General features: G+C 41.0%; 1 protein-coding gene across 2 annotated transcripts; it reads right to left on the bottom strand.

Moving 5' to 3' along the window:
- Positions 1-800: 800 nt before the first annotated feature.
- Positions 801-26,488, bottom strand: LOC102405065 (myosin-2). 2 transcript variants are annotated; one of them, XM_025280550.3, is made up of 40 exons: positions 26,384-26,488; positions 26,119-26,161; positions 24,447-24,670; positions 24,215-24,358; positions 22,535-22,691; positions 21,748-21,775; positions 21,556-21,664; positions 21,376-21,468; positions 20,912-20,975; positions 20,696-20,794; positions 20,139-20,242; positions 19,020-19,158; positions 18,543-18,661; positions 18,305-18,454; positions 16,534-16,704; positions 16,100-16,409; positions 15,567-15,640; positions 14,648-14,735; positions 14,442-14,559; positions 13,694-13,817; positions 13,469-13,605; positions 11,755-12,010; positions 9,669-9,911; positions 9,381-9,557; positions 9,156-9,301; positions 8,982-9,072; positions 8,506-8,895; positions 7,295-7,421; positions 6,502-6,620; positions 6,172-6,368; positions 5,279-5,462; positions 5,032-5,197; positions 4,808-4,932; positions 4,332-4,640; positions 4,042-4,245; positions 3,381-3,506; positions 3,121-3,291; positions 2,933-3,037; positions 2,718-2,813; positions 801-1,085 (listed from the first exon to the last, which is right to left on the bottom strand). In XM_025280550.3, the coding sequence occupies exons 3-40, from the start codon at positions 24,648-24,650 to the stop codon at positions 933-935; spliced, it is 5,817 nt and encodes a 1,938-aa protein (XP_025136335.1). In that variant the 5' UTR covers positions 24,651-24,670; positions 26,119-26,161; positions 26,384-26,488; the 3' UTR covers positions 801-932. The 2 variants fall into 2 exon arrangements, with proteins under 2 accessions (XP_025136335.1, XP_006055109.1); XM_006055047.4 differs by having other exon boundaries at positions 26,306-26,410.

Here is a 26,488-nt window from a genome sequence, read left to right as displayed (position 1 = left end):
GACTCCAGACTTTATGGCTTTCATAGAGAGAAAAGTCTCATCTCACTGTTTCATATGGTTGCCTATTATCCAGCACATATACTATGAATATATTGTGTACTAGTATTAATGATGAAAATCTTTCTGTGCTAATAATACCCATACTTGGAATTCATACTTGGAATAATACCCATACTTGGAATTCATTTAGCTATGAATTCAAGGAGAATTAGCAAGGAGAATTCATGATATGCTTCAGGAGGAACCCCTGTGTGAGAATATAACTAGGGCCATTCCTTACATAGACCTGGAAAGTAGATTCATGTTAGGGGAAGTAGGAGCTTTCCGAGTTCCTACTAGACCCCAGTATCAAGGAAAGATTAGGAAGAAATAAAAGTAATTTCCATATTTCTGTTCATCAGAACAGGCTTCCCTGATCAGTGACAACCTTATGGTCTTAAAGTATGACTATTCCCCCTAAGTTGCTTCAGTCGTGTCTGACTCTTTGCGACCCCATGGACTGTAGCTTGCCAGGCTCCTCTATCCATGGGATTCTCCAGGCATGAATACTGGAGTGGTTTGCCATTTCCTTCTGCAGGGGATCTTCCCAACTCAGGGATCGAACCCACATCTCCTGCATTGCAGGTAGATTCTTTACTGCTGAGCCACCAGGGAAGCCCCAAAGTATGACTATAGACCTAAAATAAAAGCAAGTGCATAATTACTTCTTAGCGGCAGATCAAATGGGATTGTTTATAGCCTATGATTATTTCAGTTTTGACTTTGCTTCAGGAGAGAAAGAAAAGACCAGTCTAAGGGTATTGCTCATACAGTGCCCTATGCTCTTTATTTCCTTTGCAGTAGGGTAGGATAGATGATAATTACAGAGAGAAATGACCAAAGACTTCACATTTTGTGCCTCTCTTCAGTCATTCCATAGCATCAGGACATGATCACTCTTCACTGATGATTTTTGTGTGAACCTCCCGGCTCTTCACCCGCAGCTTGTTGACCTGGGATTCAGCAATGTCAGCCCTTTCCTCGGCTTCCTCCAGCTCATGCTGGAGCTTGCGGAATTTAGATAGATTTGTATTGGATTGTTCCTCCTGAGAATAAAAATGGAATTGTAAGGAATGCATACTGAGCATCTTCGTAGACTCTGTAGGCCTAAGGAAAGAAAGGACTTGGCATCTACAAAGTTAGAATACTCAACAGGAGACATTATTATCCTACCACCTCCTGGACTTTGCTTATCATTGAAATTAACTTTAAGATTTATCTGGGGCTTTATGTTTCATAAAGAATTGCAGCTCTACTTTTGCAACCAAAACAGGGTAACAAATATGTACCACAAGTAAAGCAAGAAATAATATAAAAGCAGGAAAGAAGGCAAGGATAAAATCATGCTTGTTAATGCTTGCTGGAAGATGATGACTGTTCGCTTGAGTTAGATATTCTTCATCACTAAGGATGCATTTCTTAATAGCTTCTTTAAGTGGAAATAAATGTTGGATTTTATCATATGTTATTTTGGCACATTTCAAAGCAATCACTTTTTCCCTCCTATTTTGTGTGTAATGATTCTGTTGACAGACTCCTTAATATTAAGTAATCCTTAGTTTGTAGGAATTAAATATATTTAATCACTGATGGACAATTTCCTTAATAAAGTACGAGTTTCAGTGACCTAGTAATTTATCTTCACTACAACTATACTCATGAATAAAACTGCCTTTAGTGTCTTTCCCCACCCCTGTTCTCTTTTGGACAGGTTTTGGTATGAGGGTTATGCGAGCTTCTTAAAATGATTTGGAAAGCTTTTCATCTTTTCCCATGCTCTGAAGTGGCTTACATAGCTCAGGGATTATCTGTTCCTTCAAAATTTGAAAGACTTATCTGGAATGAGTTCATTTTCAGAAGGAATTCTGAAGTAACTTATTCAGCCAATTTAATAATTTATATTCTCTTATTTAAGATTTCAACCACCTTGATAGATACATATTTTGCATTTAAAAAAATAATCCTCTTCCTCATATGGTTTGTCCCCTTTCTCATTTATAATGTTGTGAGTTTTTACTTTCACTCACTTTTTCTTTGATTATATATTTATTTTTATTAATTCCCAAGATATTACTGAGATTAGCTGTTGAAAATAGGATATACTAATTCATTCATTTCTACATTACCTTTAACAGTACCTCTTCATTATTTTACTATTATTTTTAACTTCTTTATTGGACTGTCAGTTTCTTCATTTATTTTTATTTTTGATTCATAATGAAAGCATATAAAGAAATGAATTGTCCTTCAAGGACAGCTCAGACTACGTTCAAGGTTTATAAAAGTCTCATCTTCCATGAAATTTTATTTACAGTTAAAAACTATTCAGTAATTGTGTTTTTATTTCAAGTTAATCCAAAAATTTTTTAGGAAAGTCAGTTTTTTAACATTTAAATGCTTGGAAATTTTTCTTTATATTTTCTCATCACTTTACAACTTTATCACACTAGGGCTAGAGAATGTAGCCTGTATTATTTCTGCTTTGAGATTTTTTTGAGGTTTCTTTGTGGATAGAAGGTTAACTTTAAAAATTAAAAAAAAAGTACAAATATTTTTAAGAAGTACTCAGTCTTCTATAATGCAGACAGCTTATTTACTACAAGTAGATAGTAAATCTAATTATTTATGAGTTTTTCTTAACAGAGGACTTTTCTTCCCTTTGTCTTAAGAATACTTACAGCCTCCTCAGCTTGTCTCTTGTAAGATTTCACTTTCGCCTGAAGTTTGTCTACCAAGTCCTGAAGTCTGAGAATATTTTTCCGATCTTCTTCCGTCTGAAAGATGATAAAAACCACAGAGTCTTAGTTCAAAAGCACACTATTGTTGTATCATTACATGGGAGCATTTCCTATATATACAAGGAGTGCTTAGCTGATAGAAACTGTTGCTGCACCTGGTAAGTGAGTTCCTTCACTCTCCTCTCGTGTTTGCGCAGACCCTTGACAGCTTCCGCATTGCGCTTCTGCTCACTCTCTACCTCTCCTTCCAGCTCACGCACCTGCAAAGGAGTAGGCGCTTAAGAACTTTGATCCACTAAGGCACTGGGAATAAATGGAAATAGATAGATACTGGGAGACCCACCCTGGCCTCCAGTTTCTGGATTTGCTTCTTCCCACCCTTCAGGGCCAGCTGCTCAGCCTCATCCAGACGGTTCTGCAGGTCCTTCACCGTCTGCTCCATGTTCTTCTTCATCCGCTCCAGGTGGGCGCTGGTGTCCTGCTCCTTCTTCAGCTCCTCAGCCATCATAGCCGCCTAATTAGCAGTAAGATAAAACTAGTTGAGAAAGGTGAGACAGCCCATCAAGATTCTAGCTTGAGCACCCAGGATGGCCCTCTGCTCACATCAGTGATGGCCTTCTTGGCTTTCTCTTCTGCGTTTCGAGCTTCCTGGAGAATGTCCTCCATCTCTCCCTGGATTTGCGTGATGTCTGTCTCTAGCTTCTTCTTGGTGTTTATTAGGCTGGTGTTCTGTTTGAAAGTAAGTTATATGCTCTTTTAATCATGTTACCAAAGTACTTAGTGATAGCCACTGTTTGAAAAAAATTTCAGATAAAAATTTGGAAGTCAAATGCCCTTGAATATTATTCTGTTATGTAGTACAGTTAATTAAAATAGAAATGTTATAGAATATTTAGCATCTTTGTACATTTCTTATAATTAGACCAAATATCTCTATAATTTTATAACTGCCATTTACCAGTGAAACCACTCACAAGGATAAAATTATAACATGTTCAAGTATTTCTTTTACCACAATAAAAATGTCAATATTGATAGCCAGGGTCAATAAAGATACTAACACAAAAGAATATGGCAAGTCTTAGCATATTTTAAGAAGTTAATCACTAATAATACCTGCAAGATGAAATAGCGAAAGATTTCTCAATAATGCAGTGAAAATTTGGTAGAAGTATAAAACCTGACTGTTATATAAAAAATTCAAGTTTATCTTTTCTGGGACCTAGGCATTTACTGAAGGTGAATTCTTTGTGCTGAATCTTACCTGCGTGTGCAGGAGCTGGACGCGCTCACTGGCATCCAGGAGCTCCTGCTCTGCGATCTTCCTGCTCCTCTCTGTCTGCTCCAGGGTGGCCCTCAGCTCCTCAATCTCAGCCTGCAGCAGGTTGGCTCTGCGCTCCACCATGGCCAGCTGCTCCTTCAGGTCCTCCTGGCCCCGCAGAGCATCATCCAGGTGGATCTGGGTATCCTGTGGAATGAACGATCATTGAGACACCTTGTTCTCAGGGCTGCAGTCACCCACCTGTACTGGGACCATCTCCTGAACCCATTTACCTTGAGGATGGCTTGAGTGTTCCTGTAGTTCTTCAGGGCCTCAGCAGCCATGCGGTTGGCATGGTTCAGCTGGATCTCCATTTCATTGAGGTCTCCTTCCATCTTCTTCTTGAGCCTGATGGCATCATTCCTGCTCCTGATCTCAGCATCCAACATGCTCTGCATGGACTCCACGACTCTAACATGGTTCCTCTTCAGCTGGTCAATTTCCTCATCCTTTTCAGCAATTTTCCTGTCAATTTCAGACTTGACCTGGTTCAGCTCCAGCTGGATACGCAGGATCTTTCCCTCTTCGTGTTCAAGAGATGCCTTAACAACAGCAAGGGATGATGTTAGCAGGGAATGCACACATTTAGCAGCTTTTCTGCATACCTTTCCTTCCGCTAATTTTGTGCCATTTATTCTTCTGTTCAGTGTATGTGGCTAGTCCTAATTCTTTTCTGAATTTGTTTACAATGTACATTTTTGACTCATACCTCTGCCTCCTCTAAAGCAGCCTGAATTTCAGACTTTTCTTGTTCCACTTGCTTCTTTATTTTCTCCAGTTCATGCATACGTTTCCCTCCTTCTGCGATCTGCTCCGTGAGGTCAGAGATCTCCTCTGTTTGGGTGAAAGACAGGAAGAGACTTGATCAGACAGAAAACACAAGAGAAAGGTACCTCCAAGGCATGAAAACTATTCAAAGTGAAAGGGACTCACGCTGCAAGTTTTTGTTCTCTCGTTTCAAAGTTTCTAGCTGATCCAAGGACTCTTCATAGGCATTCTTCATCTTGAACAGCTCGGTGCCCAGAGAGCGGGCCTCCTTCTGAGCTGCCTCGAGCTCGGCGTGGGTTTCCTCATACTTCTGTTTCCATTCTGCCAGGATCTGAAACACGCACCAAAAGAGGTTATCTGGCTGGAAAGGACAGAGGACAGCGGTGGAAGCCAGAGGCTGTGCAGAAGTTACCTTGTCGAAGTTCCTTTGCTTTTTGTCCAGGGCCGCGCAGGCAGCATTTGTCCTCTCCACATCGAGCATGAGGTCCTCAACCTCATTCTGGAGCCTCTGCTTGGTCTTCTCAAGGGAGGCGCATTTGGCGTTCACAGCTTCCACGTGTTCCTCAGCAGCCTGCAGACGCTGGGCCAGTTTCTTCCTTGAAGATTACACATGGTTGTAGAGAGAGGGAAACCAAACCGAGAATTATGAACTGTTACCATGCTGAAAAATGTGGGGAACTTCATATTAAAAATCTCCTTCATTCAAAAAAATATTTATGAGCTCCTTTTATGAACCAGATGCTGAGTACACTGCAGCAAATAGGACAGAAAAGGTCCCTGCCTCATGAAGCTTCCAAACAAGAGAGATAAACAATAAGCAAGTCAGAAAATGCATAGCAACTTATTGCAGATGTAAAGTGCAGTGAAGGAAGATAAAATGGAGTAAGGAGTGGGCAGCTATTCTTAGATATTCAGGGAAATCCTTTCTGAGGAGGTAATGTTTGAGTCAAGATCTAAAAGAAGTCAGAGAGAGCCAGAGGGAGATCTGGCTGGGGGAGGTTGTTCCAGACACAAGAGGGGCTAACAAATTCCTGAAGCATCAATGAGCTTGGTGTGCCTGACAGCCAGCAATAAGGCTGATTATCTGTGTGAGTGCTTGTTATTCTTTTTAACTAGATTTTAGGCTCAGAGGTCAGTGATGGTATTTGCTTTATTCATATCCTGTTCTCAGGGGCTGATAATGCCTTGCAGATAGGAGCTAATTAATGAATGTTTGTGAGTTAACTCACTGAATCCTCAAAGGTTCTGTTTCTGTGATTCAATGTTCTACATTCTCTGCACATTCTCTTATATCTGAGCACATACTTGGCCTCCTCCAGCTCCTCCGTGCGCTGGATGGCGTCCGTCTCGTACTTGGTCCTCCACTGGGCCACCTCGCTGTTGGCCTTGGACAGCGCCCTCTGCAGCTCGGCCTTGGATTCCTGCTCCTCCTCATACTGTTCGCGCAGCAGGTCACAGTCGTGGCGGGCGGACTGCAGGGCGTGGGCCAGGGCATTCTTGGCCTGCAAAGAGAGTTATATGTTCATTTTACTGAATACTTAGTGTTTAATTCTTAAGTTTCAAAACTCTGTAAAAGTTGGTATAATGGACTCCAATTAGGATCAGGTTAGGGGGAAATGAGTCTTATCTAGTTACCTTTATCTCCTCTTCAAGTTGCCTCTTTAATTCCTCAATCTGTTGAGTAAATGCTTGTTTGCCCCTTGACAACTGAGACACCAGAGCTTCTTTCTCATCTAGCTGACGTGAAAATTCACCTGATAGGCAAATGATATGGCACCACTTGTTAAAGTGAAGAAAAGGTTTTGCAAGACCGTATGAGAAATAAGTTGAAAATCTCAACACCCCCTTTTCAGTTGAGTGCTCGGGTGGTTGAATTCTCTATTGACAGTGTCATGCTTGACGTCAAATTTCTGATTTTTATGGTGAAAATAACCTAAACGAATAAATACAGCTTAACTTCTCTTTGTCTTCTCCATAACTGATTCTTTCGGGTTACATTATTGTGCAAAACCTGTTAATAACTGTCAAAGAAGGGAGTTAAACTTTTTAATTCCACAGTGGCCCTGTTTCATGACTTTTGAGAGACTGGGTTATCCATTGCCCTATGCAGGAATTTGGTTCATTCTGGTTTAGCTAAAACGAAGCACGATCTAACACAGAAGCCCTGGACCCATGATGGAAAGACCCTTGGCCCCAGGCATCCCTTCTATGTGGCCAAATCCTCAAGGCCTTTGTGGAGCAGAGCTTGGCCCAGTCCTATGGAAGTCTTCACCTCAGCATCGTCCCTAAGTAACCTTGTACGTGGGGGAGAGTCTGAGCTGTCCGGTGAATCACATGTTCTCAGTTGCTTTTATTAGGCTCTCACATATCAGTTGTTTTAGACCGCATCATTTCCACTTTTAGGCCTCATGGAGGAGGAGAGACTTACCAGATTCAGTCTGCAAGCGTCCCCTCTGGGCTGTCAGGTCATTGATCAGCCGCTGCTGCTCCTCCTCCTTGGATTTCAGCTCGCTCAGTTGGTCCTCCAGAGTTCGGCACATCTTCTCTAGGTTTCCCTGTGAGAGGAAAAGTGGAAGAAGCAAGTGCAGACATTGACAGCTACCATTTCTTCTAAAATAGAAAAAGATTTATTTTGACATATAAAGTAAATTATCTTGTATGTAATATATAGGAATTATTTCTTTATCTTTTGTAATATTGCTGTCCTAAGGTGAAGACACACATTGGGAGTTTTAAAAAGCTCATTGTGAAGCCTCATTCATTATTCCAGGCATTCGTTGTATTATCACTCTTCACAGATATCACTTTTTTTGAAAAACAAATTTAGGGTTTGGGCAACCCTGTATCCAGTAAGTCTATCAGCACTATTTTTCCAATAGTATTGGCCCACTTCATGCCTCTGTGTCACATTTTAGTAATTCTCACAATATTCACGCTTTTCTTCATTATTATATTTGTTTCAGTGATCTGTGATCTTTGGTGTTGGCACTGTGACTCACTGATGGTTAGCATTTTTTTTTAAGCAAGAAAAAGCATTTTTAAATGAAGGGATGCATTTTTTTAGGCATAATGCTGTTGCACACTTAATAGACTACATTATAGTGTAAACATCATTTTTATATGCATTGGGAAACCAGGGAATTTGAGTGGCTTGCTTTATTTTGATATTTGCTTCATTGTGGTGGTCTGGAACCAAACCTGCAATATCTCTGAGGTCTGCCTGTGATAAAAAAAAAATTAAAGATCATGTACTAAAGATTTTGTGAAAAATGTAGTGACATATTTTCAAAAAGCATTTATAAATACTTCACTGCCTACTTATGTACAGTGAAATTGCATGTTGGATAGTTGAGAATTTTGGAGACCTGTGTTCCCCAGTTGGAGTGCTAGAGAACACGGACAGCCTGGTTCGCTGCACATGTTGTCATATGTTAATAGTGTGGTGGGGTTAATATGCTCAGCTTCTTTGAATTTTAGTTTCTTCCTATGATTGAGTGGAAATAATATAATACTGGTATCTTTCTTGTTTACCGCCTGGATTCCTGCCAAGAACAAATCACCTGTGTGTAAAGGCCCTATGCAGACTGTGCACATAATGGGTCATTGCTGTTAATAACAGTTTCTCAGACTCTGCAGTACCTTGGCTTTAGAGATTGTTTCCACATTGCTAGCAAGGTCGTCAATCTCCATCTTCATCTCGCTCTTCTCCTTCTCCAGCTTCTGCTTGACCCTCTGCAGGTTGTCAATCTGCTCCCCCAGCTCAGCCACACTGTCCGCGTGCTTCTTGCGAAGAGCAGCCGCCGTGGCCTCGTGCTGCAGGGTGGCCTCCTCCAGGTCCCTGCGCATCTTCTGGAACTCGGCCTCCCGCTTCTTGTTCATCTCAATCTGGGCGGAAGTGGCCCCGCCGGCTTCTTCCAGCCGCTCACTGATCTCCTCCAGTTCCCGGGAGAGGTCTGAGCGCTGCTTCTCTGCTTTGGCGCGGGAGGCCCGCTCGGCCTCGATCTCCTCCTCCAGCTCCTCGATGCGGGCCTGGCAGTGGGGAGAAGCTCATTGTGAGCTCCTTTATGCTCATAACTATGGCTCTTTGAGCCAGACTGATAGAAATATGAACTTACCTGCAACTCTTTGATCTTCTTCTGCAGTTGAATGCCAAGTGCTTGTTCATCTTCAATCTTGCTTTGCAAATTGCTGATTTCAAACTCTTTCCTTTTTGAAAAGTAGTAAAGGATAACAGTTGAGTCCATAGTCAACATTGGAAGCAAGTCCATAAACAATTCTTTCATACTTACTTTTTGAGCTTTTCATCAAGTTGTTGTTTTTCATTTTCAATGTCCATTATGGACTCTTGGGCCAACTTGAGATCACCTTCAAGTTTCCTCTTGGCTCTCTCTAGGTCCATGCGAAGTTTCTTTTCTTGCTCCAAGGACCCCTCAAGCTAAATACAGATAATGCTGAGTCAAAAGAATTGCTTAGCTTCCTTTCAAAGAAAATTTCCTTGACAATCCTAGACTTACGTCATCCACTTGCTGCTCTAGCTTGGTCTTAGCTTTGGTCAGAGTGTTGACTTTGTCCTCTTCTGCCTGCAGGTCATCCAGGGTCTGCTGGTGGGCCTCCTGGAGGGCCTTTTTCTCCTTGGTCAGCTTGGCGATGGTTTCATCCAGACCTGCCATCTCTTCTGTGAGGTTTTTCACCTTTGGAAGTAAAAACACTTTGCATTACATGTTACATTTTGGTGGCTTCCATTTTTCGCTTGTATTGCCTAGTAATGATAAAAACGTAAACTTTCTTTGTATGTTTCATACCTTATTTTCTGTGGCGTGTTTCTCCTTCTCAACCTTGGCCAGTGTCAGCTCAAGGTCATCTATGTCTTTCTTCAGTTCCGAACATTCATCCTCCAGTTTCCTCTTCTTGGCCGTCAGCTCAGCATTGATCTCTTCCTCATCCTCTGCTCTCTCAGTCACCTCCTTGATCTTAGCCTCCAGCTGGATTTTGGTTTTGATCAGCTGGTCACATCTTTCCTCTGCATCAGCCAAGCCTTCAGCTTCCTTGAGTTGAAAGCAAAATCAAAATTGGGAAGTAAGAATGAAATATTATACAATGATAATGGTATAAATCTCCCCCATTAATTCTTTGGATTAAACTCTTATGAACCACTTGCCATGTGTGATTGCCAGATGCTCCACATTTTGGGAAAAACAAAATGTATCAGGTATTGTCCTGTTCATTTAGAAGAGTATAGTCTACAGTAGGTTAGAAAGCTTAACCCCAACAAGCTACGATTAATTCAGAAAGCAATTAGTGACATAAAAGATCAGAGAAGTTGTTTCAGATATGATTTAATGAATGAAGTGGCATTTGAGTTGGGCTTTGAGAGATGGGTAGGACTTGATTTTGTAGAAATGAACTTATTGGGGGAAGGATCAGGAGAAGGGAAAGCATTCAGAAGTTTCCAGATGTAGCCACTACTAGCAAATTATTTCCCTTTGTAGTCTTGGAGGATGATCCTGGTTATGATACTTTAAATTCTAATTGAGGCATTAAGTAATCAAATTCCTAGCAACCTATGTTTCTACTTAAGAGGGTTGGGGGTGGATGGAAAGGAGAGAGAAATTGATAGATACATGTATCAGTGAGCCTCCATATCAGTCTTTGGATACATAAAAGAAGAAAATGTGCTGCACATAGACAGGTAGTGAGCATGGTAATATAGGACAGTATCTAAGTGATTCTCTAGGGGCAAGAGAAGAGAATTCAGGATAGCTTTGAAGGGAATGGGGACAGAAAAACAGCTCTTTTCCCTTCTGTAATCTAAAGGAAGGAGTTATTACACCACCCCAACTTGACAGAAGAGACCAATCTTAATCAGCAGGAAAAAATATATGATTTTGTGATGAGTAAATTATACCAAACCAATTCAGTTCACGTCAAATGAAAGACAGTCTCATAAATTACATTTCAGAGTTGATGAAAGCAGTTGTAAAATGATTGGTTCAGGCATAGCAATGAGCAGGCTGGATGGAGGGAGAGAATTGGGGGCAGGTAGAGCAAGTTAGGTGCTGATGCAGGAACCCGCACATTATATGATGTGCACTGACTATGGAGACGGATTGGAAAGAGCAAGTCTCATTTTAGAGATCAATAACAAACAATAATTCAGTAAAAACTGATGTAGAGTACTGTCCTTTATCAGCTGTACACACTGTGATTTAAGATCCATAAACATGTAGAAGTTCAAGGAAGTTTCAGAGAAAACAAATCGCTTTCTCCATGCTGTTCTCCCCCTTTGTATTTGGGCTGCTGCTGCTGCTGCTGAGTCGCTTCAGTCGTGTCCGACTCTGTACGACCCCATAGACAGCAGCCCACCAGGCTCCCCCGTCCCTGGGATTCTCCAGGCAAGAACACTGGAGTGGGTTGCCATTGCCTTCTCCAGTGCATGAAAGTGAAAAGTGAAAGTGAAGTCGCTTAGTCATGTCCAACTCTTAGCGATCCCATGGCCTGCAGCCTACCAGGCTCTTCCGCCCATGGGATTTTCCAGGCAAGAGTACTGGAGTGGGGTGCCATTGCCTTCTCCGTATTTGGGCTAGTTTCATGGTAAAATCCCTTTCAAAGACTGTTTTCAAAGGAAAAAGAAGTCATTAACACTGTAGTTTGATGAAACTGTACAGAATAGAAGACAGTGGCCAGTTCTAACTCATTGCCTTGGTTCTGGTTTGGGGGCATTTACTGGGTGATGAAGGAATATGGACTTTATTAACACCATCAGGGCACTTTAACCTTCTCCTGCCAGCGCATGTCTCTCATGCTGACTACTCAGCTCACTGCTGCTAGTGACTAGAGTTGTACGTTTGCATGATTAGCAGCAGTACATAGGCTGATACCACTACTTACAGCCTGAACTTGGAGCTGCAGGTCATTTTTTTCTTTCAATAATGACACCATCTTTTCTTCCAGTTCCTTCCTTTTGGCCTCTGACTTGGCCAGTTCATCCTTGGTTTTCTGGAACTCTTCCTTCATGGTGGCCATCTCCTTCTCCGTCTCTGCACTCTTCAGCAGGGGCTTGATCCTGAAGAACAGTTTCATCCAGGGCCAGTGCTTGACATTCATGAAGGCTCGGATGTTGTACTGGATGCAGAAGATGGACTCCCTGAAATTTAACCAATGCAAATTAGATGCTGTGTGGATGATGGAATGAGATGAAATCTTGGTAATGAGAGTTGGAGGTTCTGCCTTCCACCATGTTCCTCGCCACTTTCAAAAACACAAACGAAATAAATTGTATTTGGGGATGGTGGTCAAGGACTCATCAGTCATTTATTTCTCTTCATTGGTGCTTCTCAAACTTTGGTGTGCATAAGAATCAGCTAAGACCTTGTTAAAACACTGATTCCTGGGCTATTTCCCTAGAGATTCAGATTCAGCAGATATGAGATGGGGCCAAAAATGTGCATTTTTAACAAGTTTGTAAGAGATGCTGATGATACAGGTCCAAGGACCACCCTTTGAGAAGTACTGCTCTGCTTCAGTGCTTTGCAAACTTTCCTATGTGAACACCGCTGAGAGCAGCGAAGGGGGAACCAGACCCCTGCCAGGTGTGAGGCGCAGGATAAAGAGACTCATTAAAAACTCAGTTTCTTTGAAAAATCTCTGGTTTTATATTTTAATGTTGTATGATTTTTGCATTCTATTCTTTAATATCATCACATTTGTTTTAATATAATTATTCTTAAAAATTGCCTTCATATATAGTCAATTGCCCAAGTGTATATATATGTATGTGTGTGTGTGTGTGTGTGTGTGTAGGGGGGTTATACCAAACTTATTTTTAATGAAATAGAATATAGTAGAAAATATTAACAGAACTACAGGTGATAGAAAATCTGTTTCACGTAAATTATGTATTTACACACACAGGTATGCATGCATATACAGGGATCAGTGTAAAATACATTTCTCTCTGTGGATCCTATTCATATGTGTCCTACAGTTTGAGACACCTGACCTGTAGCCCTAGAGCGCTGTCACTGCATCAGAGTAGATCACTAAAAAGTGAGATACCTTGGTGAAACTGTATTAACTTACTGAAAAAGTTCTTTCACCTATTTTGCCCTTAATACTTTAAATCATAATAATTCAATAATATAAGTGATCAGACAGAGAAGTTGTTTCTGCACTTTATGTAAAACTGCTGTTGAAAATAAACATGTGCTCTGCAGTTCAATATATTATTTAATTATCGACCCAGTAAATTCATATTAGAACCAAATGCTGGGGCAACATTTTGCCTCTGCTTGCTCAATGGTATGTTTTCTCGTTAGATGAGACTGACACATCTCTCTCTCTTTTTTATTATGCTTTTCTCTCTTTTTAATTTTCTTACTTTTTCTTTTTTACCCGAGCATTCAGTTTATTCATTCAGTTTATTTATTTATGGTGATTGCTACCTTAAGTACTTTGGTATATGTGTATCTCCAGTTCAGTATCAGACTCTTATTCATCCCTCTTACTCTGGTAGACTTATGATATTTGAGTCTTAATTGTAAGCCACCTCAAATGTGTTTCTGAAGAAGGAAAGTATGACTAAATAAGCAATATGCTTGTATACCTCCTCTCCACCATCTTCTGGTACTCCACTCTTGCCAAGAATCCTCTGCACCTGGCCTGGGTTCGGGTCATCAGCTGGGCTAGCTTTTCATCTCGCATCTCCTCTAGAAGCCCCAGAAGACCAGCTTTGAAAAAGACCTGTGTATGGCCAGAGTTGCAGATCAGAAACTTTACACAGACTCCAAAGGGACAGACACAGTGCCAGGTGGGCCTTAGAGACCATTACCTTGGTGTGACCAAATTTATACTGGGTGTGGTCGATGTCAATGGATGCAAGGAGCTTCTCAGAAGCCTTCTTGCTGTCGATGTATTGTCCTTCAGGGATCGCACTTGCATTTAATACCTTGTATCTGATAAAGTAAATATAGTTTTCTAAAACTTGGTTTATTGATGAGACTAGAAGTAGCTAACATAAATGATTGATTTTTAAAAGTCAGAGCTTTAAAACAATTATTTTCTTCACAAGAAGGACATTGTATACATAGATGGCCAATCTAGTTACCTGCTGTCTTTTTATTCCATTTTACCTTTCTGTGCAGTTGCAACTTTCCATTCTGCCTCATCAGACCCTGTTCTCAGGAAAGGATTCTATAATCTGGTTCACATTAATGTGTAGATGACCAATAAATGCATTTGCTATTGGTAGTGCTTAATCTCTACTATGGTTTTGGAAGGATTAAATGAAATAACCCAAATATATTAAGCACTCAGAAATGATGTTCCCTAATTATTGAAGTTACAGTGGACATCCGTGAGCTAAGCTAGGAGCATGGTAAATCCAGTGAAAAGTCCACAGAGTACCCACCATATGGTGTATCTTTATTTTAAAGGTGCTTTGAGGCTTATAACTTTTTACACTTTTTGTGGCAAATTAAAAATAACAAATAGAGGCATGTTTTTTACTAAATTGCTTTGCTTGCACTAAGTATATGTATACTGAACTCCAGGATACCCCATAATTAGGAGAGGCTGACCTCTGTTTGAAGTCCGCATACAGGATTCTGCTGGGGAAGCCCTTCCTGCAGATGCGGATGCCCTCCAGCACGCCGTTACACCTCAGCTGGTGCAGGACCAGCTCGTGCTCCATGGCCCCTACAAATACATGTTCATGTCATTGCAGAGTTTTATTAAAGGGAGGTATGGCAGTCATGATTTGTTCTTCGTCTCTGGAACGTCTTACCAGGGGTCTTCGTTTCATTGGGGATGATGCAGCGCACAAAGTGAGGATGGGTACTCCTGAGGTTGGTCATCAGTTTGTTCAGATTTTCCTGTAAAATCAGGAAACCCTGTTATCTGAGTTTTAGACATGCTTATGAAAGCTTGGCAATGTCGATAAAATCAGTGTCCATCTGAGTTGAATGACCCTTGTGGACCATTTTCACTTAAGATAGCACCTTGGTAAGCTTCTCCTGAGAGGCAGTTTCCTTCTTAGTACCTCTTGTTCCACTCGAGTTTGCAGGAGTTACACATATAAAGCAGTCTTGACAGCTGAATCTTTTCAGTGTCCAAGCACTATCGTCCTCTCAGCCCTGGCCCCTGGCCACCCACAAGCCTTCACAAAGCCATTAGCTTCCCATCCTAGACGGTCACCCTTCTTTTGCTAAACTCTATGGTTCTCCAGTAAGAAAACATGCCTGCACTGCATTTGGTCTACTTCTCATAAATATAGCTTCCCCTTTTCAACTCTGTCAGCTTTGGGGGCGTAAAGATTATCTGTAAGGGGAACCTACTAGTTACAATTGAGAATTGACTAGATTAAGAGCAAGGATACCACATTAGGTTCCTTAAAGACTAGCTGTCAGATTTTCATTAGAGCTACTGAGGACTTAGTTTTTTGGGTATGTACCATTGCTTATTTCCACAACTCAATTAGATTATGAATAGCAGAGCACTACGTTTTATAACATATAAAATATTTTTTACTATTTGGCTTAGCACAAAAGATGACCTAATAATTTCCAAGTAATTTAAAGCTCTTCTCTCCAAAACTCGATTAACAGAAATCATTAGCTAAGGTCAATCCTGTCCTAAATGACTTGTGCTTTTAAAAACAAATTCACAAAGTAACAAGAGAGTGTCAAAAACAATTTCCTCCTTACCCTGAAAAGTGCAGACACCGTCTGGAAAGAAGAGCCCTTCTTCTTACCACCTTTCTTAGTTCCACCACTTGCCTCTGGAGAAAAAAATCGAAAAAGATGTCATTCAGATATAATTTTAAATTGACAGGGCTATATGTTGCCCATTTGTTGTTTTCTGTGTTCAGATGGAGCATTTTTTTCAATGCAGTTGGCCTGTCTGTTTGAGCCTTAATGAATCTTATATGTCAATTAAGTTCATATCCATTTTTCAGTGATACTCAGTAAGCAGCAGATATGGAGGAAGAAGCAGGAGAGAATGATAGAAGCCAAGCCTTTTCATTGCTTAAGATGTTGAAAGTTCCTTTCTGGCTCTTGGCAGCAGGGCCTTCATCAGTGCTGGAGTGAATGTCATGATGCAGCCTGCTTCCTCAGAACTTGGAGGCACAGTGGATTTGGCCACAACACTTCATCCTGGGCTGCGGTATCACTAGCTTCAGTCTAACACCACGTTTTGTAATATCAGGAGAAAACATTGGGATTTTTTTGAACATTACCTGATTCACCAGTTGGAGTCCCAGAGAAAAGTAAAGCTAGAGTTTTCAACGCAGACTTCTGGTACAGCCCAACCACAGTATCGTTCAGGGGGTCCTTGTTCTTCTCCAGCCAGCCAGTAATGTTGTAGTCCACGACACCCGCATAGTGAATCAGGGCAAAATGGGCCTCAGGCTTGCCCTTGACCACCTTGGGCTTCTGGAAATTGGCAGACTTGCCCAGGTGCTGGTCATACAGCTTGTTCTTGAAGGAGGTGTCCGTGGCCTTGGGGAACATGCACTCCTCTTCCAGGATGGAGAAGATGCCCATAGGCTGGAAGCAGCCCGCAACACAATGTTACAACTCTATGTAAGCATTTTTCTCTGTCTATAGACTAAAAAAGATGCATGAATAATATAGTCATCACAAAACATAGTTTCTGAAACTTGAAACAGACCTTCTCAATGAGCTCGATGCAGGCGGCCAGGTCCATCCCAAAGTCGATGAACGTCCACTCGATGCCTTCTCTCTTGTACTCCTCCTGCTCCAGCACGAACATGTGGTGGTTGAAAAACTGTTGCAGTTTCTCATTGGTGAAGTTGATGCACAGCTGTTCCAGGCTGTTGAACTAAATAAACAGATGGGTTTACTTTTCTCTCAGCATATTGGGCGTTTTAAAATATAGGACTTTTTAATTTAAAAATGTATATCGAATAGCCTTTAGATTATAGATACCAAAATCCTTGGGGACCTATGAAATCTACTGTTTCTCTGCGGTCATTTTATCCAAAATCTTAAATCATTAGTAATTCTTTTTCCTTGTACTTGCTTAAATTGACTCAGGTGTTTTTCTGAGTTCCTGCTTAATCATTCTGTACTTATTTCCTCTATCTTTTGCATTTTCTATTGACTCTGCTGCTGCTGCTGCTAAGTCGCTTCAGTCGTGTCCGACTCTGTGCGACCCCATAGACGGCAGCCCACCAAGCTCCACCGTCCCTGGTATTCTCCAGGCAAGAACACTGGAGTGGGTTGCCATTTCCTTCTCCAATGCATGAAAGTGAAAAAATAAAGTGAAGTCGCTCAGTCGTATCTGACTCCTAGCGACCCCATGGACTGTAGCCTACCAGGCTCCTCCATCCATGGGATTTTCCAGGCAAGAGTACTGGAGTGGGGTGCCATTGCCTTCTCCATCTATTGACTCACTTAGCAGCTAGTTTGCAACCTATTAGAAGCTGACTGGAATGTTCTCTCTGTTGTGTGGAAGCGGTCATAGTCAACATTGCGAGGGAGCAATAATCACCACCTTTATTTTTTAATGTGAGATTTAAAAAAATCAAGTATCTAATATCATGTACAATATATTAACACACACTCATATTTTTTTGGAAAAGAAAAGCCAAAATGTTGACATTAAGTGGATATATATAGTGGAATCCCTGGTAGCTCAGCTGGTAAAGAATCTGCCTACAATGTGGGAGTCCTGGGTTCGATCTCTGGGTTGGGAAAAACCCCTGGAGAAGGGAAAGGCTGCCCACTCCACTATTCTGGACTGGAGAATTCCATGGACTGTAGTCCATGAGGTTGCAAAGAGTCAGACACGACTGAATGACTTTCACATATAGTGGAATCAGTGTGGAATTCTTTTCTTTGATTTTCAATGATTTCTGCCATGCCTAAGTGTTGTGTCTATAATTAGAAGAAAATAAGCTTCTTTAAAATTATAAGGAAGAAAAAATGTATTTTATAATCAAACTCGAATTTTTACCCCATATCACATTGAGAATTAAGAGTTCCTTGCTTTGAATTTATTAATGCTATTTCTAAATTACTGACACTTTCTCAGCTCTTATCATCTGCCTATATGTTTCTGAGTGGTTTCTCTACCATATATTGAGAGCATATTATACATTGCACAGATTTATTTTGATGTTTTATATTAACTTCACTTTGCATTGTGGGATTTTTAGACTTCTCATTACACCAACCTAATTCCTGACTCCCTTTAGATCATGTAGTGAGTTAAAGCATCCTCATTAAGCGGATTATTTCTCATAGTAGTGGAATTGCCACTACAATAAATAATTAGTAGCTACCCATTCACTCTCTTTTAAATTTTAGCATAACTTCGTGACAGTGGTAATAAAAGGTTGTAATATTCACAAATTTCTTCTTACTAAGTATCCATTGCTTTATTGTAAAAACCCCTTATGAACTGATTACCAACTCACATCAAAGATCTCAAAGCCAGCGATGTCCAAGACCCCGATGAAGTACTGCCTGGGCTGCTTGGTGTCCAGCTGCTGGTTGATGCGGGCGACCATCCACAGGAACATCTTATCATAGACGGCTTTGGCCAGAGCACCCACTGCATTGGTTACCTTGAAAAAGAAAGGAGTATTTCTTGAGGTTAATAGAGGACTGCAAAATGCCTGCATCCCTGGTGGTGAATTTGAATTATGTACCTACCTGCTCTACAGTCTGGCCTTTGGTGACATACTCATTGCCAACCTTGACCCTGGGGTAGCAAAGGGCTTTGAGTAGGTCAGCAGAGTTCAGACTCTGGAGGTAGGCAGCCTTGTCAGCCACTGAAAGGAAGAAAGGATAGAATGATGTTATTGCCCACAGCAGTCCACTTCCTTAACAAAAAAAAAAAATAAGCTACAGGCATTTTGTGCAGTGTTTTAAGAATATCTTTTGAGTATTCTTACCTTCTCCACTCACCCCCCAATAAGTTCAAGATCTTGATTATGGGTAGTGTTCCCCAAAGAATTTAGAGATTGTAGCAACATGTGTCTAATACCCATGCCACATATATCTTATCTAGGTATACTTTTGAATGCAATTCTTGGAAATGAATTTGTCTTCTGGGAGAGCTCAAGAGTAGCAAGTTAAGAACGTGATTTTCAAGCAGACGTGAAGTCAGGCGGGTGACTGGGTTGGTACCTTCGGTGCCATCTGGCTCTGCTTGCTCCTCCCGCTGCTTTTGCTTGAATTTCAGGTTCCCATAATGCATCACAGCCCCCGTGAGCTTGTAGATGGAGACCTTCTCTTCATTAGTAAAGCCCAAAATATCAATAGCACTCTGCCAATACAACCGTAGAATAACTGTCAAGTTAGATCCACATGTGTACTATCAATACTTCACATTTGGATTCCTGGGTTTTTGGTCAAACCGAGGAAACTACCAGTACTGATGCAGAGCAAGAAACTCCTTAGATTCGAGACCTAGGGAGCTGGTCAGTCAGAGGCCAGCACAGAGCTGCGAATCCCAGGTGCATACCTTCTAAAGATGCCAAAAGTAGATTTAAAATAGAGAACATGGATAGGATTATTTAACTTGTTGTTTTGAGAGGTGGAACAGATTCTTGTAAGATAACATAAAGTCATCCAAATGATTGTTTCTAAATTCTTCGAGTAAGTGGAAATATAGAATGGGAGAATAATGACCCTGCATTTAACTTATTTTCTGGATTCAAAGGAAAATTGTTTAACTTGAATCAAATTGCCAGTTTCAAAATGACTGATAGACAAGAAAAGGAAAAATAAGCAACCATAGCAGGGCACTGGAGGGGTGGGGGGGTGCTCTTTTATTGGGTGCTCCAATAAAAGAGCACTTATTACTGTTACGAGGCTTCCCAGGTGGCTCAGCAATAGAGAACCCACCTGCCAATGCAGGACCCATAGGTTTTATCACTGGGTTGGGAAGATCCCCTGGAGGAGAAAATGGCAACCTGCTCCAGTATTCTTGCCAGGATAATCCCATGGAGAGAGGAACCTGGCAGGCTACAGTCTGTGGGGTCGCAAAAGTGTTGGAATGACTGAGCAACTGAGCACACACACACAGATTTTAAAAAATGGTTTAGGGAAATTCAGAAAGGATAGATCATTAAGACTATTAAGGGAAAGTGAGATGTTGTAGGAGCACACGCCAGTCTTTTCAGTGGACTCCAGGTCATGCCCATCTTTGAAGTTTTGTGATTTCTACTGGAAACTGAATGTTTATCTAGAGGGACCATCATTCCGTCCAAAATAATTATTCTAATTTTCTTGTGTTTTACTTACATCTGTGGCTATCAGTTCTTCCTGATCATCAATACTGGCCACACTGATCTCCCCTTGACTGATGAATGGGTAGTCATATGGGTTGGTGGTAATCAGAAGCATCTCTAAGTAAATGGAAGAAAGCAAAAGTAAGCAGAAATATCCTCTTCATTAAAATGAGAGATTATGAGACAAATTCTAAGGCACTAGAATGGAAAAAGCCATGATATATTATTGATCAGTAAAAAAGGCAGATGATGGAAGAGCATGTAACTCTGATTCTAGATATTGTATGTATGTATATATTTAAAGATATATGTACAGAAAATGACTACAATTATATTCATCCAAGTGTTCATAGTGGTTATTTCATAGTGATAAGATTTGGAGGTGTTTTCAGTTTTCACTTTGAATTTTTATGAAGAGCACACATAAATTTCTATCAAACTTATAAAGCAATTTTCAAAATAATGATAATGTATACAGTTAACAAAATTCCATCATGGAATACCAAGTTGACCAGGCATCAATAGGTGTAGGTGAGGTAAATTTTGTAAAGAAAGGATGACATTTCTTACCAATTAGTTCTGGTTTCCTGTTTGATGTGATCTGGTAAAAAATATGATAGCTCCTTTCAGCCTTCAGCTGGAAAGTAACTCTAGACTTCTCTAACAGATCTGAAAAGAAATTAATAACAAACAAGAAAAATTCATATGAAATGCAAATTTTATTTCTGTTCAGTGTTGTAGGTCATAAGAAATAGAAATGATGGTAAAGACTATCCAGGCACTTACATGTTTCAATATCAGCAGAGGCCAGTTTTCCTGTAGTGCCAAAGTGGATTCTAATGAATTTACCCTTGAAGGAAAAGTTAATATTACTACTTCGTTCTTGAATCATATCAAATCTTTGAGAAACTCAAAACACTAACAATCGCACTAAGTGCTAAAGTTTTAATAGTAAATCAATTCAGACACTATTGGTATCAGGTTTACAAAAAGCTGTATCTCCTATTTTGTAGATAAAATAATTTTAATTTAAAAATCTGTGAATAATTGTAGGTAATGAAAGATAAGAACTCAGATATAGGGTCACATTTCTTTTTAGACAAGGCTTGGATCCATGTTACTACGTGGTTAGAGGAAAAGGAAAGAACCCTGGTATAATGGGAATGAAAAAGACTCAGAGAATGTATTCACAAACATCCCATAAATCTTGACCAGTGAGTAGTGTCCATGGTTATGTCCAAGAGACTTACAAAGCGAGAGGAGTTGTCATTCCTCACGGTCTTGGCGTTGCCAAAGGCCTCCAGCAGAGGATTGGCACTGATGATCTGATCCTCCAGAGTCCCCTGCAGAGAAACACAAGAGCAGTGCTCACATGTGGGGCTTCTTGAGCACCCTTTCCGTCATGATTCTGACATGCCCATCAGACCCACCTGCAATTTGCCAGGTTCCTCCTTCTTCTTCTCCCCAGTGACTGCAATTGTTGCAAAGTACTGGATGACACGTTTCGTGTTCACAGTCTTTCCTGCCCCGGATTCTCCGCTGTCAAATAAAAACCAAGTCAGTAGAGGTCCCAAAGCCAGCAGCTATAGCAGTCGTGAAAACAAAGCATCAAGTCTACTTACGTGATCAGGATTGACTGATTCTCTCGGTCTATAAAAGAGAAATTATAAGCAGTCAATATTGTTTTCTAATATATTTGTAAATGATAAATTAATAAAATGGTATGAAGCTAGTATTTTTCAGCATCCTGAGGGCTTGGTGGTCCCCAGGCCCAGCATCTTTTCCAGCTCCCCTCTCTCCTGCTCCCTGAGGCTCCCCTCATCGCATCAGCTTACAGACCACTGCTCAAACAGAACACTGCAAGGAAGCAGCAGACTTTCTCTTTTTATACTCCACACTAAATGCACGCCAAGTGGATTTGGGTTTTCAGGTGGATTTAGATGACAAGTTAGTAGCATGTTTATTTTAAGTACAAGAAGTAATGAAAAAAAAAAGGCATTAGAGATATTTTTAGTGTGGGAGAAGGAGTCAGTATAGTAAAGGTGGTAGCTTTGGAAGTAATCATAGCCTTAGTCGTATTTTCAGGGAAAACTAAAGGCTCATGTTGATATTCTGCTCTCTCTGAAGAGGAAATCTCTCAGTCCTTTCCCCAAGGTGCCGTTGTGCCTTAGAATGGTCTAGCTGAGACAGCATTCCAGGAAGAAGATTCATAGTTTGACCGCTCTAATTCCAGATACACCTTATAATCTGGAGTATGTTTTGGTTGGTTCTGGGAAAAGGGCAATGGCATTTCGGGGACCACCTCAAAGAGTGTGTTGAGATGAGTAGAGTCTCTTTCTCCTGTGGTTAGTCTCTCTCTCCTAGAGTCTCATCTCCTAAAAAGATGCACATGGAAAACATCCAACTCACCAGTCAGCATGAATTGATAGGCATTGTCAGAGATGGAGAAGATGTGGGGCGGGGCCTCCTGGCGCTTTTTGCCTCGGTAGGCCGTGACCACCTCAGGGTTGTACACCGGCAGCCACTTGTAGGGGTTGACGGTGACGCAGAAGAGGCCTGAGTAGGTCTATGCAAGCGAATAAGAAAGAATAACTAACCAGACACCTTTCCTGTTATTTGCACAGCTCAGTTATTTAATGAATTTTAACAGAAAAAGAACAGTCTAAGTAAGTGGTCTATACATCTTCAAGGCATCAGCATGGAAACTAGTTGAAAGGTTCAACAAGATAGCAAAATCTTGAGGGTGAGGAATACAGTTTAGATCCTTATTCCTCTTGGGATTTGTCACAGTGATTTTTCACATAGTAGAAGCTCCAAAATTGTGGGTTTTTAAAAAATGTTTAATACATTTTTACCGTAGTTTAGAAAATAGGAGTATATTTAAGATAGTTCAAATTCATGAAAATGAATTTATGATCTAGGAAAATGAATGTATGGTACCTAAGTACTCAACAGCATGAAATAGGTAGGTGAACTATGGAAAATCTTCTTAAGGTAGTATGATCCAGACATTTAAAAAGGCAAACATGAAGGTACGCAGCAATACTGGGGAAATATTTGTAAACTACTCCTGAATTGTGAAGAAACAGAACACAGAATGATGGGAATACATTACAATTACAACAGCTGGATTTCCAATATTTTTGACATCTGGTCTAGGATAACTGCCAACCAAACAGAATGGATTCTGACACTAATCACAGGTGCACTTGGGTAGGTGTTGTCCAGCTGAAGAGCAGCAGTGACTACACCATTCAGAAATGATGAGAATTCCCTGATGGTCCCATGGTTAGGTCTTTGAACTCCCAATGCAGGGGGCATGAGTTCAATCCCTGGTTGGGGAACTAAGGTCCTGTAAGCTGTGTGGTGGGGCCAAAGCAGCAACCACAAAACTGTACAGAAATGTCAACCTAACGTAGTAAATTCAATTAGTATTACTGAGTTTGTGTTATGTGAAAAGTCTCTGCAAGGCCCTAAGAATGAAATATAAATGTTATTTTTCTTTGAACATATGATACTGTTCCTTGAGGAACTCCCAGTCTGTGTAGGAGATGGACATGTAAATGATTCATGCTGAAAAAACATCGTCAGCATTATTGCAGGGCAGAAACACCAGGACACAAGGTTGAACTCTGCCTGGGGAAGTTGGCAAGATTCCATCAAGGAAGTGCTCCACGCAGAAGGGACCAGAACACAGAGATACAAATTGCTGTTATTTTGGAGGATTGAAAATTGGTCTTTGAAACATAAGTTTATATTTTTCCTCTGGATGATTCTGCAGCAGGAATGGGGATGAGGGGAGACGCAGGCATGTGGTTGAGATGTAAACAGTAGCTGCTACCGTGTTTGTTCAGGGGATCTGTGGCAAACCCAGTCCATGTGGACAGTGGCTTTGCCTGGCTTTGCCTGGGAAGACAAAAGATTATGTGCCAGCTGTTGGGTTGGGCCTTACAGTAGCGATCGTGAACCTCTTAGTTAGTTACATCACTAGTGAAAGTACAGTGAATCACTATCTGTGACCAATTTGTAGTACAGTGAGCTGACAGGGTCCAGTGATCAAAACCACTTTGGGGTTTGGGGAGCACTCACGTAGATCATCCAGGCTGCATAACGCTCTTTGAGGTTGTACAGCACAGCGGGCTCGTGAAGGTGGGTCATCATGGCCATGTCCTCGATCTTGTCGAATTTGGGAGGATTCATGGGGAAGATTTGATCCTCTTTCACTGTCAGAGTCTAGTAAACAGGAAGGATAACTGCTTATGTCAACCAAGTGGCCAAACAAAATAATCAGTAGCATGTGGTCAGCTCCTGGACTACTCACCGCTCCTCCTTCAGTCTTCACTGTCACTTTCCCACCTTCTCTGCTCTGGATAGTCCCTTTGACAAAAGATTCCTTGGGCTCGGCCACAAAGACAGATGTCTTGGCATCAAAAGGCTTATTCTGGGCTTCAATGCGCTCCTTTTCGGACTTTCGGAGGTAAGGAGCAGCCTCCCCAAAGACGGCCATTTCCTGGTCTGAACTCATGGCTGCTGAACTCAGAGGTCCTAAAGGCGATGAAGCATTTCTTACTAGAGATTCTGAATTGTCATCTATACACATAAATCTCTACCTTGATGATATTTCATGGACCCAGTTGGAAATTTCACCAGGAAGATGCGCTGTACTCCACGCTGTAGTTATTGAAGCAAACATAATCACAAGAAATCACCAGGACTCAAAGGCATCTGGGGTCACTGTGCACCCAGCAGTGGACTCGGGGCTACCTTCTTTCATCCTTCAAGACTGCTGTTCTAATAAGAGAGCTGAGGGGTAGCCTCACAAGCTACTAAGGAGCTTGTGACCATGGGTTGCCCTTGATCCTCTGTGCCTCAGCATCTCCATCTTTAGGGATCACAATATTGCCTTTTGTATCCACAGCCCATGAGACAGCGTGAAGACAGTTTGAGAAAAAAGTTAAAATTTGAGTAAGAAAGCAATTTGAAAAAGTTCAGGCTATGACTAAGATAGAAAATGTCATTTATTATAATGTAAGAGAATTCCATTTTTTGCCGTATAATATGAGAACTTTATTTCCTCCTTTAGGTGTTCAGCTGTAAGTGTTCATGTTCAGTGGATTTGGCAGGAGGTCACGTTATAATTTTATCTTTTTTTTTTTTTTTTTTTGAGTTAGGTGCTTAGTAGAATTCTCTAGCATAATTTCTTTGCATATTAAATCCAGTTAATCGGCTTAACCCAGTTAAACTAATTGAGGATAAAAGCAAACATTATCCTCATTCTTCTGCACTGAAGGCTCACTTTCCTGTTCCACATCTCCTTCCGAAGGACACAGGCTCAGGCTGTTCCATTCAGTGTTGTCTGCAGATCACCGGCGACATCAGTAGAATGAAAGGCTTGGCAGAGGATGCTACTTCAGTCATTAAGTGATCGAGTTACTTGAAACTCACTTTAATCATCTACCCACCAGCCTCTCCCTTTAGAAATGCAGTGTGTAGTAGTGGGCAGACTAATACCTTCATTATTTATGTAACAAAAATTTCAGTGTTCTGGTTTCATATAACACCTAGCGTTGGGTAAGGTGACTTTTTAAAACTCTTCACAGAAGTAAAAGCAGCCCGCTTTCCTAGGTTCTTCTTTTCTTACTTGTTAGATATCGATGTTTGCTAAATGAATTCTAAAAGCAGGACACATTTTTACAAATTTGAGATTTTTAACCAGGGAATCAGTGCAGATGTTTTTTTCCCCTACGGAAATGATATTCTTTTCACAAACTTTTCCTTGCTAAAATGTCATCCTACCAGTGCCAGAGTCCTAAGACTATGTGCATTGTTCTAAAAGGCAAGCCCTCCGTCCCCTTCTCCCCCTCCTGCATCTTTCCTGAAATACAGTTGTTAGGTATTTACTGAGACAAGCACTTTCTCAAAGGTTGCTAAGTGACACACATCCATCCCAGAGGCTCTTGCCTTCTCCAGGGACTGGTTAATCCAAATCTTACCTTGTTAGCAAGTGAGAAGACGCAGCCCGGAAATGAGACGGTTCTATAAAAGAAAAAGGAAAAGCACTTGATTAATTAACCAAAAAGAAAACAAAGCAAACCAAAAACTCCATTTGCTACAACACTGGCTGTTGTTAACAGAGGGCAACCAAAGCCATGGATGTAAAATGTGCAGAAGGAGCAGTACCCTAGGCAGCAGCTGCAGCCGGCACAGGCTGGTGCGGCTAGCGTCCCTCTTGAGAGTCTGGTCCTTGTTCCCACTTACCTTGGAGCTTTTTAAAGCAGGACGAGTCAGCCTCATTCCAAGGGCTCTTTTATATGGATAGCTATGGAAACAATGCAGCTGCCTCTTCTTTCTAAAGTCAAAAGG

The sequence above is a fragment of the Bubalus bubalis genome, chromosome 3 (genome assembly GCF_019923935.1).
Source record: "Bubalus bubalis isolate 160015118507 breed Murrah chromosome 3, NDDB_SH_1, whole genome shotgun sequence".
Classification (NCBI taxonomy): domain Eukaryota; kingdom Metazoa; phylum Chordata; class Mammalia; order Artiodactyla; family Bovidae; genus Bubalus; species Bubalus bubalis.
The sequence above is the reverse complement of the archived record's forward strand: the minus strand, read 5'-3'. Positions and strand labels throughout refer to the sequence as shown.

Bases quoted from the DNA above. Each gene is read 5' to 3' on its own strand.
- LOC102405065 (XM_025280550.3), bottom strand. From the start codon at position 24,650: ATGAGTTCAGACCAGGAAATGGCCGTCTTTGGGGAGGCTGCTCCTTAC. The intron at 21,776-22,534 runs GTGAGTTGGATG...TCTCTTTTATAG, and splicing joins CTATCAATTCATGCTGACTG to ACCGAGAGAATCAGTCAATC. The intron at 9,558-9,668 runs GTATGAAACATA...TTACTTCCAAAG, and splicing joins AACACGCCACAGAAAATAAG to GTGAAAAACCTCACAGAAGA.